This window comes from Gambusia affinis, linkage group LG05 (assembly GCF_019740435.1).
Source record: "Gambusia affinis linkage group LG05, SWU_Gaff_1.0, whole genome shotgun sequence".
Lineage (NCBI taxonomy): Eukaryota > Metazoa > Chordata > Actinopteri > Cyprinodontiformes > Poeciliidae > Gambusia > Gambusia affinis.
Window position 1 is genome coordinate 11,170,980 of NC_057872.1, and position 13,912 is coordinate 11,184,891.

The following is a 13,912-nucleotide window of genomic DNA, read 5'->3' on the forward strand; positions in this document are numbered from 1 at the left end:
AAATAGAAGGACTGACAACTTAATACAATGACATTTCAAAACGTCTTTGGTGATTCTAATGGTTGTGATCAGTGTCTTTGAATGTTGATTTATGAGATCGGCAAAAGTTGTCCCACCTTTTTTTCAAATGTATTCACTGGAAAATCAACTTTCAGATTTATTGATTTTAAACTTGAACCAAAAAGCAAAATTCCAGATTTACTTAAAAAAAAAAATAAAATAAAAAATTGTCAAGCGATAGAACTGATGGCTGATGAAACAAAATCTTGGAAACAAGCAGCTGAAATTAGCTTCCTCTTTGGGTCATTGAACTTAGCCTTAGGGTTAACAGAGATCTGGATAAATGGTGCTTAGAGTAGAGTCACTTCTTGACAGAATTGAAAGAAATCAGTAATGGGATTTTGTCTTCTAAACAGGGTCCTTTTGTTGTTTTTGTAGGCATGTTCCACATGGAGGAGGCCCAGGAGCAGACCCAAAACTTGCTGGAAGCAAACTATAGCTCTTCTACATTTTGAAAGCCTAGAATCTCTGAAAATAGTTGGAGAGCAATACTGTAGATAGGGGTGTCTCGGCTTCTCTCCCAAAGGTGTTATCACAACAACAATGAAATGAGAAAAAAAATAAATAAATTATTATTCTCTCCTACAGAGCAAGTATGAAAATGACCCTCTAATTGAAGCCAACCTAAAAAACAGAGGTTTAATGAAGTGTGATGATTTGGAGCAATCAAAAAATTTATAAGACCAAGTGTCGAAAGGCGATGAGTAATTATGTTTTTATTTTCTATAAATTAGTTTCATCATAAGTAAAATGTATTACATGTTGACTTTATCATAACATTTTTGTTAGCTAACCTAATAAACAGCCACATAAAAGAAGCCATTATGACGTGTTGAACAATATTGTAAACTAGCTTGAACTCACAGGAATATTTCATGCAGTGGCCCCAAGTTTTCCACAAAGTGCCAAAAGTGGTGCAGGTTCCTATCCAACTTATGCAAAAGAAAAACACAAGGGCCTTAGGGACAAAAGTAAAGAAGTGGGAACAAAAATCATTGTGCTTGAGAAAAGAAATAAATAAAAAAAAACTTACTCTGGAAGGATCGGTAGAGATCAATATTCCATTTGGACTCCAAGACTACAAGACAGTATATAGGTTAATGTTGTGCTGGATAAGCATTCTGTGTGAATGTGTGAGTGTTGTTTCAACAACTACAAAAGGAGAAACACAGAATCTATTGAAAAGCCTGGGAGCTGCTCAGGGCTTCATGTCACAGAGCAAGTTGGGCTGTGCAGCTGTCTTTGGCTATTGAGGTCAGCTTGGTTTTCTACCTTGTTGACTCAAAAATAATGCATGAGAAAGTGGACCGCAAGACAATGTAGCACTGGTCACGTGCAAGGTGGAGCGGAAACACACATTTTATAAAAGTTTGGACAAACATCATTAGCGCTGTCAGAAAAAGCAAAAATAAAAAAAAATTAAAAATGTAGCGGTAATTGAAGGAAAATCACATTTTCCTTAATGAAATATCAGTGATTATCTTCACCTTTCATCAGGAATGATAAACGGGAAATGAAGAGACGTCCATGTTCTGAGTTCTTTCACCTGATGTTCACCCACTTTGGGGAGTTGGAAAATGCCAGGGGTTAACATCAGCACTATCACTGAACCACACATGATTGAGCCAACTTTCTTGTCTCACGGCTCACTCAGTTTACATTCTGGAAATAGAAATTTTTGCATTCATCTGAACATCTACAAATTTAGTACAGACATTAAACAATTACCCATGTGTCTTGGGGGCCATTTTGTGTCATTGTGTGCTCTATGTAGGTGTATATTGCACACTGATGCAAGATTTTTGTTTTTTACAGCGTTGTCCCAGTGAACTACTGGTTATGTGGACACCCTTCTAAAGTCAGGTTCTGTTAGAGGCCTCTTTCACTTTCACCTCACTTAATTAAGCCTGATGTCCCAATTTGAATTAGCCATTATGAATTAAAACTAGAAATTAATTTAATTCAATTCAGAAATACTTTATCGCTCCTAAAGCAAAATTAAATGCTGGTGTGACTCATATTTTTCAAAGAGCTATTGTAGATGCTGATGGCTGCGGGCAGAAAGGATCTCCTGTAGTGGTACACATCAGAATAAGCCTCTAAAAAAAGACACTGTTGTCGTATGACAGTCTCGTAAAGAGAATGCTCTGGGTTGTCCATAGCTTTTGTGATTTTATGTAAAAATCCTCCTTTGCACCATCATCTCCAGTGGTTTCACTCCCCAGAACAGAACCAAAGTTCTTTATCAGACTTTAAAATCCTTTTTAAGTCACTGGCTTTGATGCTGCTACAGATGTTCACAGCATGCCACAAAGCGGTCCATCTCTCTGTACTCAGCTTCTTGTCCATCTCTGATACGCCTATTTCTGTAGATGACAGAGTCTGACTTGTGCTGAAGTGTACAGAGTAGGGGTTGAACGACTACATATTTTTTAAGGTCGACTACATCATGATAATAGTCGAGTCGATGTCGACTAGTCGTGGTGACGTCATAGTGACGTAAGCGCAAAAAACCTTCACAACTTGGAGGCTTTATTAGCTATTTTCACGGCAAATATTGGCAATCACATGACTGCGACTAGTCGACATGAAATGTAAAAACTTGCGAGACGTTCTAGAGTCGACTAGTCGACTAATTGGTTCAACCCCTACAGAGTGAAAATAAATAGTGAGAGAACAGTTCCTGGTGGTGCTCCTGAGCTGCTGACACACAGTCCTTCAGTTTTACAAACTTGAATTCAGAACCATAACATTTGCAGTCGTTTTGTTGTTGTTTGAATATAAAAATTTCTAGAAATAATGCCACAAATATGAAGAGTATTTTAGAAAGAACAACTACAAAGTATTTTTTTATATAAACTCTATTTATGGACAAGGATAAAACTGTAAAGTTGATCTGTACTCAACTATCAATCTATTGTGATTAGCTTTCTTCCTAAAACCGGCCCTGGTTGCTGTAGACAGATATTCTTATATCATGAAGTAATTTTTACACAGTTAAGTAATATTTTTTAATCTTAGTAACATATTTGAACTGGAAGTAATATTCACCTATTGAAGAGCAAAGTGAGAGTCCTAAATTTGAATTTGCTAGAGAATTGAAGATTATGACACTTTTCAACTTGAAAGCCTTGGAGTTCATCTGGTAAACTGTCAAATTACCAGAGGAAACATAAAAAAGATGCAAATTAAAGAAGGATGTTAATGCTGTAGTGCCTGTGCACTTTTATTACCGATTACTGAGAGAGTTACAAATAAATGTCGATGTTTCATTGTTGCATAAAGTTTAGTTAAAAACTGATTTTTCTTCCTGCAGAACTGAAAATCTTTTTTCATGGCTTTAGATGCTTGTCTCATTTTCTGTAAACAAGAACTGAAAAGAACCTTAATTCTAAATTATTGTGAATAATTTGGGTCTTAACTATACGTCTGTCCTTAACTTGCCAACACAGACGGAGCAAAACACATACGCACCACTTTCTCAGTTTCCTCCTTTGTGTCTCATTAATCAATGACAGATCATCATGAACGTGACACCTTCATGATTACAAAGTTCCTCAGGACTTTCAGCTGGGAAGGAGATGCAAATTAGTTGTCTTGCTTCAAAATGCATCCAAGATCACAGTTTGGGAATTTTGACTCTGAAAACACTGAAATTTAAACTTTCTAAAATGACAATTGCAAACAGGAAAACATTATTATTAAACATATGCACATTAATGCACTGCCAGCATACAAAGAGCAGATAGTCTAATAGGCTTTACGAGTGAGTGGGCTGATTTATTTTGTTCATTGAACATGATAAATGCTCCAACACTTGATCACAGCAGAACACTTATCTCTTCTAATCTGAGCACTAGAACCATCTCCAACCTGCCTATTCATCTGCATTACATGCAAAAGATTACATTTCTCAGTTGAAGATCATGTCTAATTCCTTCGAAAGGGGAAAAAAACCCTGTGAAAATTGCAGTCAGGCTTAAAAGGATAACCTCTTTGTCTTGAAATAAGGAAAAAAAAAACACACATTTTATCCTTCACTTGCTCCAATTTGCACTGAAAGCATCCCTTCTTTCCTTCTTGCCCACATCTGTTCAAGTGAGGGAAAAAGCAGAAGCTTCTGTTTTAATCTTTAAACGCTAAACAAACAGTAACTCCTGCCGTCGCCTTCATTTTATGTCTAAAAGCATACACTGGTGCACCTAAATATTTTATTATATGCGCTTGATAACAGTGGATAGCACATTGGATAATGAAAAGGTGTACACCAGCGGGGAGCGGATGGTGGCCGTTCATTTAGGATAAGCCTGCTTATGCTGTAGGTGGTTATGCAAATAGTGGACAAAGCCAGAGATCCTTGGTAACATAATCAAAAAGTAACAAAAAGGCTATGAGAAATGCTCCAAAGTAAAAGGAAAAGAAATCAAACACTTTACAGGCTGCAGCTTTACAGACATTTACAGCAGTCCAGGATATGCAGCTGGAAGTTAGAGCCCTGAATCATTCTTGAGCGACAACAAATAAGTGCTTTGCCGCAGTTATACGCAAACATAGGTAGACCTTTATAATGTGAGCATGATATGATATTTTAATGCTATTGTAAAAAATCGTTACTGTTGTTATTGTTTCTATATAGACCAATGATTATCAGACTTTTCCACCATGCTTGTTTGGAAATAAGCAATTAAATCTTGGACCTATTATTATGACATAGGGTTTGTGGTGCCACTAAGTATCACACAGTTGGCTGGTCACTTTATTTTCTACATTTATAGAAGAAAAAGAACAAGTTTTATCAAGTTGCAAAGTTTATTTTTTATTTCTCTTTTTTTTTATGCAGATTTCTCTGCCCTTTACATCGAGCTATTTTTTTTTAAAAAGTGCTCATCCCGACCTGTGATGACAGTGTAGTCCAATTTAAAATAGTGTGTTTAAAATAAATTGAGCAACAATAATAATAATAATAATAATAATAATAATAATAATAATAATAATAATAATAATAATAATAATAATAATAATAATAATAAAGTTTTGTTTATCTTCATTTTCCAAAAAGTGAGTGAGTGAGTGAGTGAGTGAGTGAGTGAGTGAGTGAGTGAGTGAGTGAGTGAGTGAGTGAGTGAGTGAGTGAGTGAGTGAGTGAGTGAGTGAGTGAGTGAAAAGAAGAATAAAAATGATTTTATTACTAAAAAGAATTACTAAATTATTTTAACACAACAGAAGTTAAAGATGTAAGTTACAAAGCTGACTGGTATGATTTACTGAACAAAGTAGTTTTTTTCTTCTTTTCCAATTCTTTCGCTTCATTTTTTTTTTTTTATATTATTTTTTTACCACCTTGGAAAACAGGAAGAACGAGACTTTCAGCTTTCCTGTGCAACCAAAAGGTTATCGGTGACCCTCATCTAACCATTCCTCCTGAAACTTTTCGGAGGCCACCTCCGGGTACAGTTGGAAAGCGAGACCCCCAAAGGTAAAATTCTGCTTAGGGCCACAAAACCTTGTGCCGGTCCTGTTGCTTCTCTGCTGGGCGTGATGTTGAGGATAAATTGGGCCCCGCCTCCTACTTAATGCATTGTGTGTCACATTAACCCCAATGATTTTTTTTCCCCCTCCCAGACTAAATGAATAAGACAAAATGAAGCTGCATTTGCGGTAGATGTGAGTGAGTGCACGCTTGAGCGCTTCCGACGGGTTGTTAAGGTGGCATTAGAGTTAATGCAAATTAAAAGGGCTGGCTGATCTCTTTTAACCCCCCTCTGTTCGCTGCTTTAATGCGGCCATTTGCTTGGAGGTACTCACCCCATATAATTCAATTTGTCAAAATGGATGAAGGAACAGACAGTTTATAAAGTCCGCCCACCCCAAGGCATTCGAAACGGCCTTTAAAAAAACGAAACGAAAAGAAAAGAAGCACAAAACAAAAGTTTCCAAGCCAAAGCGCAAGCCTTCCCTGTCGTTACAACCCCTTTATAGCCACTTTCATCTGTAAATGAAAGCGAGCAATTATTGTGAGGTGCCGGTATCATATTATTATGTTGGCCCCGGTTCCCCAGATAGTCATCAATCACTCTCAATCGACCTGTCACCGGCAGGCAGATATCCAGCTGGAGAGGAGAGTAAAGGGGAGGGAGGGGAGGGAGGAGGTAAAAAAAAAAAAAAAAAAAAAAAAAGAGGAGAAGGAGAAGGAGGAGTACATCATCATTAATTTGAGGAGTGACCCCCGGGGCTATCCACATGTCTCAGCCCGGGATTCTCCAAGCAAGGATGCGCGCAACAGAGGCGAGCTGGTTGCGAGCCTTGCAGTTTGGTGGCTTGTAAGTCTTTGGTTACTGTCCACTGACAGTTCTACAAGACCCAAACACTAAATGATAGATAGATAGATAGATAGATAGATAGATAGATAGATAGATAGATAGATAGATAGATAGATAGATAGATAGATAGATAGATAGATAGATAGATAGATAGATAGATAGATAGATAGATAGATAGATAGATAGATAGATAGATAGATAGATAGATAGATAGATAGATAGATAGATAGATAGATAGATAGATAGATAGATAGATAGATAGATAGATAGATAGATAGATAGATAGATAGATAGATAGATAGATAGATAGATAGATAGATAGATAGATAGATAGATAGATAGATAGATAGATAGATAGATAGATAGATAGATAGATAGATAGATAGATAGATAGATAGATAGATAGATAGATAGATAGATAGATAGATAGATAGATAGATAGATAGATAGATAGATAGATAGATAGATAGATAGATAGATAGATAGATAGATAGATAGATAGATAGATAGATAGATAGATAGATAGATAGATAGATAGATAGATAGATAGATGGATAGATAGATGGATGGATGGATGGATGGATGGATGGATGGATGGTTGACGTACTGCTTTCATGACGTTACGCATTCCGTCTTGAATTGAATTTGCATTACTTTCTGCTTAATGTGATAATTTGAAATTAAAAATCAATTAGCTACTTATGTAATTACCTCAGCATGCAAGAACGATAAGAATGCACTTGATTCGGCCTAATGCATTTAAACTGATACATATGTTTCCACAGTCAAGACACTGATTGGCCTAATTGATTGATTGGGAGTCCAAATTAATCTCAGTGCAATGAAATATTTTTCCGTACATGTCTCTCTCTCTCTCTTTTCCATCCCATTTTCTTAAGTTAATGGGTGTTATTTATTTTATTTTATTTGTGTGTGTGTGTGTGTGTGTGTGTGTGTGTGTATTTTTTGAGTCGTCATTGTGAGACAGGAAATGCATATTAAAGTTACAGTCTGGTCATTTTCTGAGTGGGAAACTTCTGACGTCAGAGTCCTCTCCGTTTAAAACAACCTGCCTCAGCTGCTGACGTCCTTTATACTACTTTTTTATAAGCTAAAAATATGTACCCGACAATAGAGTGATTATTCGGAGCATTTTAATTTATTTCTAACAGACTTTAAAAGGAGAAAAAACTGCATTTTTATTTTTATTATTATTATTATTATTTTTATTTTTAGACTTTTTCCATAAAGGGTTGCTTTTTTAAAAAAGAAAAAAAAAATTAAACATGCTACGGTGCTTCGCCCTATAAGCATCCTAGGAGCCTGTGCTTGCCAATCAATTGGAACAGTGAAACAGAGCCACAGCCTGCGCAGGAGTGGAGACCTTCAGTCTCGCTTTATTTCTGGATACCGAGGGACCTCTCTACCATGTCATATCCACAATTTGGATATCCATACTCGTCTGCTCCACAAGTAAGTTCGCGTATTTCTTTTTCTTTCTTGCTTTCTTTCTTTCTTTCTTTTTTTCATCTTTACCGTGGCGATCCTTGACTTTTTCCTCTTAACGTAACCGAGTCACTTATTGATTTAAGCCCTGATCCCTTTTTGCGCACTTTTAGACAAGATTCGGCTATCGGGAAAGGTATCGCGTTGCAGCCAGTGATACCTGTGTCTTTCTAGTGGAGGAGGGAAAGAAAAAAAAGGGGGTTAAAACGAGAGGTAACCCGATTCCCTCGACCTCCCATTCACTGATTTCTGTAAGATAATAGCCCGTCTGTAATGTCAACCATATGTTTATCTGCGCTGGAACACGCATGCCAACTTGTTCGGCACACGCCACACCACAAGCCAGCTGCTGTTTGCCTTTGGCTCAGAGCCATAAAAATCATTTTGCTATTACTTTTTTTTTTTTTTTTTTTTTTTTTTTTTTTGTACTACGGAACGGTGATTGGAAAAAAAAAAATAAAAACATGATGTGTTTGCTAAGCACGTGTTTTATTTGAATCAAGGCGAACAATTTTGCTCCTTTAGGGCACTTTTACGCGAAGATTTTCGCCCCAATTTCCTGTGTTGTGTTGCTTATTGTCTGATATGCATAAATTATGAGTTATGTAATCATTTCTAAAGAAGCAATGTGCCTAAATGAACGAAAAACACGTTTATTGTAAGAAAGCTGAAGCATGTAATGCTGAGTTTTATATAAAAAAAAAATCAGTTCATACTAACTTCAAGCTCAGTTTTGTAAAAGAGTGTTCAGACCTGACAAACATGTATTTTTGTTTGTTTGTTCTTTTTTATTTCCTTTTTGTTCCCTCGTAGTTCCTGATGACAACCAACTCTCTTACCACTTGCTGCGAGTCCACGGGTAGATCCATAGCGGACTCCGGGGTAGCGGCGTCTGGACAGACACCTGTCTACTGTCCCGTGTATGAGAGCCGGCTGCTGGCCACGGCAAGGCATGAACTGAGCTCCGCGGCCGCGCTAGGGGTGTACGGCAGCCCCTACACCGGCGGTCAGGGCTATGGAAATTATGTTACATACGGGACAGACGCGTCGGCTTTCTACTCGCTGGTAAACCTTTCTTCTGTTTCCCTCTTGGCATTGATTAATGGAGCCACGGGGTGCTGAGAGACTTAAATAAGGCTCTCTCTTCCCTTCGTTAATGACCTGCACCCACAAAATGTCACTACGATTGCCCTCTTAAGACTTTCCTCCAAGTAATTAAAACCAGACATGTTAATAACTTTGCATGTCTCGCCAGTTTGTTTCTTCAGCGTTTTCTTTTAGGCAGAGAAAACAGTTTAATTGTAAGTCACATGAAGAACTGGAGATGAGAAGAGCAGAAAAATCTGAGTGATTTTATTTAAATTGTCAAACTTATTCTTAAGTGAAGTAAAATACAGATAAAGTGCATGGATCTAAAATATAAACAAAATGATTTAGATTAGGATTTTTTTTTTTTTTTTGAGTAAGGAACTAACAGTTTAAGTATTCTTGCAGGAACAAAAGAAAAGACAGACAGGTTTTCTGAGAAATAATGAACTGTTGCAAAGTAGAAAGCAAATACTTTAAAGTGCTCTGCCTTTCTGTTTTGTTTGTCAGAAAATGTTTCTAAAAGTTTACGTCTAAGCAGTTAAAAGGAAAACTTTTTTCGATTTGGATTTGAACCTTTATTATTTTGTTTTTCTGTGTCTCAAGGTCCAAAATGCAGCCACAGTATGTCCAAAAGTAAAAACTAAGTGTAAATTCATAAAGTTCAGATTGTCCTGAAAAAAAATCATACCACATAAGGCAATATTTTACATAATATAATGGTTTCTATTAGGGTAAAATCAAAATTGGTCAAAAACAACCATATGTACCTGGACATATGTTAATCATAATGCTGAATTGTATTTGTTTCTCTAGTTTTGTCCACCTGCAATCAGTGGTCACAGTCTTGATCAGATGCTTTAAAGTAGCATAACGTTCTCAATCATTTGAGCCTTCTTAATGTTGAACTGAGATACTATACTCATTGAATCACACGTATGTTCACAGGGTACTTTTGATACTAAAGATGCTGCAGCTTCTGCGCATGCGGGAATCACACAGACAACTGCTTACTACCCTTATGATCCTACCTTGGGACAGTACCAATATGACAGGTATGTCATTTGTTTTACTATTTATTTGTTTATTTTTTTTAAGTTTGCATCGTGATGAGCAATACCATGTTTCCATAGAGAGTAGTGCGGTCCTGTGACATTTATGTCAGGGCCATAAATGGCAAACTCCTGATTTTAATAAAACAAAACAAAACAAAAAAAAAACTGATTGCAAGTGAGGCTTAGAGAAAAGCCAACTCTCAATGTGTTACCTAAGAAGCGAGGTTGAGTGCTTAAGACACTAAATTAAATCTGAGCTTCTTTTTGTTTTCTGATCAGAAATTTTACTGGAAAGTAACAAATACTCCTTACAGCATGGAAGAGTGAGTCACCTTGAAAAGGTTTTACCAAAACACGGCTGACATGCAAACTCAAGTCATTCACTAGTTCGCTTTGAGAATTACCATTGAAGCTGAAGAAAGTGAAGCATGAACAGAACTTCACGTTGCAGGCAACCGTTTTTAATATTGTGTGCTGCTTAATGAGAAAGGACCATTTAATGCTACAGTGAGTTCTTAGAGTTCTGCAGAAGAATTACACTCGACTTTAGCAAAAAACATCTCGACACGCAGCTTCTTTGAATCATTCTTATTGGAAGGGGGACCAAAAAAAAGAAAATAAAAACATCTGCATGAATCTTTATAGATCTGCATGCAAGAAATAAAGCCCATACAATCTGTGTATAGCACAGGGAGAGACAAGCAGGCCTACAGGAGTAGCACAATGTCTGCACCCGCCTTTTACCTGAGGGCTCATCATTACACTCAATAAAGCAATTTTTACAGTCTATTTTATCTGAGAGGGTACAACATGGGATTGGGGAAGGTGAACGCTTGCCCTCTTTTCCTGATTCCCTCAGCAGTGCTTGACCTGCACTAAGCCAGACGGAGCAATAAATGCCTCATAAAAAGGTTCCCATGAGGGGAGTTTTTACAGCTCGCTGCTGACTGAAAATCAACACCATGCATTTTAAATGGAGGTTCGCATGAGGTTTGCATTTGTGGACGAGGTGAAATTAGGAAAAAAAAAGGTCCACACGCGCCCCTTAGTGTGGCTTCAAGGGGAAATACCGTGAAGGATGTGGCGATTGAGTGAGGCAGCCTTCAGATGGCAACGTTAATTGAACAGTTGAGCCACACTTTAGTGCTGATGTTTTTAAATAAGTTCTGTTGAAAATCTTTGTCTTTACATGTTTGGCTTAGCAATGTAAAGTTCAAGTGATTGTAGCAGACAGATTTAAAAAATAAACAAATTCAGTTACATTTGCAATACTGGAAAGCTATTTTATGAGGGAAAAAAAAGGGCTTGCATTACTCTGTTTACATTTTGGCTCTATTTCCCTTTGTATCAAATGTGAGACAACATAGTTCATTGGGATGAGCGTCGGTCCTCCAAGTAGTGCCCACTTTCTGAAAAACTGAAGTCACATCCACCCCCCTTAATCCAAGTTTGCTTTTTATTCCTCTTATTCTCAGATATGGTTCTATGGATGGGGGGACAAGGCGAAAGAACGCTACCCGTGAGACCACCAGCACCCTGAAGGCCTGGCTGCAAGAACACAGGAAGAACCCGTACCCGACCAAAGGGGAGAAGATCATGTTGGCCATCATCACCAAGATGACCCTGACACAGGTCTCCACCTGGTTCGCGAATGCCCGCAGGAGGCTGAAGAAGGAGAACAAGATGACGTGGCCGCCCAGAAACAAGGGCTCAGAGGAGAAGAGATATGATGAGGATGAGGAGGGGTCTCAGGAGGGGCAGATAAAAAGCGAGAATACTGATGATGGTTAGTGTCAAGATGTCTTGCTGCTTGGCAGAATGTAAAATAAAAGACGGATGATTTAGGAAAAGCATGTGAAAATGCGTTTCCTTTTAGCGTCAGCAGAAGTATGCAGTGAAGCTCAAATGATAAAGCTTAATTATCTAAGCAGGAAGAAAAAGATCAAATTAAGCTTTTTGTCACGAGGATGTGATTTTTGTTGTTGATGTCGCTTTATTTTGTTAAACTACACATTCAGTGTACTAACCATTACAATAACATATATTATTTCTAATGTTTGCCACTTCACCAAGGTGATTAGAACATATACAAGGAAATTGTAAAAACTGTTTATTTCTTTTTCATTATTAAGCAGGACAGCCATAACTTTTTAAAGAGCTCCAGACATAACTTCTGTTGAAGGACAATTTTTATCTTTCTCAATTCAACTTCCATTAGAAAGGACATTTTTGTTCATAGTGATGGTGTTCTGTTTTGGTAAAACTCACTAAAACAGTGTTACGGTAACACAGTAAACTAAGTTACAGGGTTTCATCATTGTTCATATTAATAAAGTTCTAAAAATAAAAAGTCTGTGACACTTTTAATGCTCATTTCCAAAAGTTGTCATCCAAAAAATTATTTTAAAAAGTTGGCTAAAATTGTTATTAGCATATAATATGCAGTAGAGTTTTGGTACATAGACTTTTGCAAGCAGTTTGTATACAGGGACACGTCTTGATACCATCTTGGTAAGGATTTTTATTTTTGTTTTCTTTTGTTATAGACTTTTAAAATTATTTTTAAGTTATAGGCTCAGTGAATGTGGTAGGTTCAAATAATGATTGTGTGAAATCAAACATTCTCGGGTTCGTTGTTGTGCTCCTTTCCCGACGTGCATTTAACCCTTTTTTTTTTTTTTTTTTTTTTTTTTAAATAACTCCTTTCCTCCCTTTCCTCGCAGACACCAGAAGTCGAGCCGACAAGGAACTGCAGCTGAGCGACCTGGACGATTTTGACACGCTCGAGTCTGAAAGCTCTGAGTGTGAGATGAAGCATCGGTACCACATGAACACGCACATGTCGACGACAAGCGACTGCTCCGCCGAGCACCTCATTAAGAACGCGTCTCTGAAGATCTCCGTTCCGGTGCCTCTCGGCGGGGAGCAGGACTTGGGTAAAACCTGCATCAAAACGAGTCCGGAGGACTTCCAGCCGGACAGCATGCAGCATCAGGCAAAGTCGTGCTACACTCAGCAGCAGCAGGGTCACCAATTATTAGACGGGAAGCCTCGAATCTGGTCTTTGGCACAGACAGCAACGTCCCTGAACCAGACTGAATATCCGTCCTGCATGCTGAGGTGCCAGGCGCCTCCCTCCTCACTCACCCAGTCCCCCGCCGCCACTTCCCCCGTAACCGTCCTGGACAACCGGCAGGACTCGCCGGTCACCACGCTGAGGAACTGGGTGGACGGGGTTTTCCACGACCCCCTGTTCAGGCACAGCACTTTGAGCCAGGCTCTGACCAACACGACCGTCTCCTGGACCACGAACACCAAAGGCAGCGTGCTGGAGGCGGAGAGGAGTGCGGCGGCCTTGCAGCAGCACCAAGACCCGCCCAAAGACAGTGCCATGAGTTTCCCAAAAACTATCAACAAACTTTTTTGCTCCTAACGTAACTAACTCACAGATAAAGACTTCTTTTGGGACAAAAAAAAAAGAAAAAAAAAACCCGAGGTGGATAAACCTGTTAAGTCTCCACGATTCCTTTATGTTTTATTATTTTTTTTACCTGTATTCATAAACTGTTACAGTCGTAAAACATCCGGATCAGTTTGATTCATTTTAATCAACGCACGCACAGAATTAAATAATAATTTATAAAAAAATTTTAAAAAAATGTATAAATAACAGTTTACAACTCGAAGGGGAAACAAAAATGTAGGCCTGCGATTTTTATAATTATTTATTTATTTATTTATTTATTTATTTATTTATTTATTTATTTATTTATTTATTTATTATTCCAAGATTTCTTTTACTATGAGCATGCAAATGTTATTAATTAAGCATAATTTAAATCTCAGCAGATGAGAATCACTATTAAAATTAAGAAGAAGAAGACA

General features: G+C 37.8%; 1 protein-coding gene across 1 annotated transcript; it reads left to right on the forward strand.

Annotated features, from left to right (window-relative positions):
- Positions 1–7,473: 7,473 nt before the first annotated feature.
- irx4a (iroquois homeobox 4a) lies at positions 7,474–13,682 on the forward strand. Its single transcript, XM_044117226.1, has 5 exons — positions 7,474–7,853; positions 8,700–8,951; positions 9,921–10,027; positions 11,503–11,813; positions 12,751–13,682. The coding sequence occupies exons 1-5, from the start codon at positions 7,809–7,811 to the stop codon at positions 13,458–13,460; spliced, it is 1,425 nt and encodes a 474-aa protein (XP_043973161.1). The 5' UTR covers positions 7,474–7,808; the 3' UTR covers positions 13,461–13,682.
- Positions 13,683–13,912: the final 230 nt, after the last annotated feature.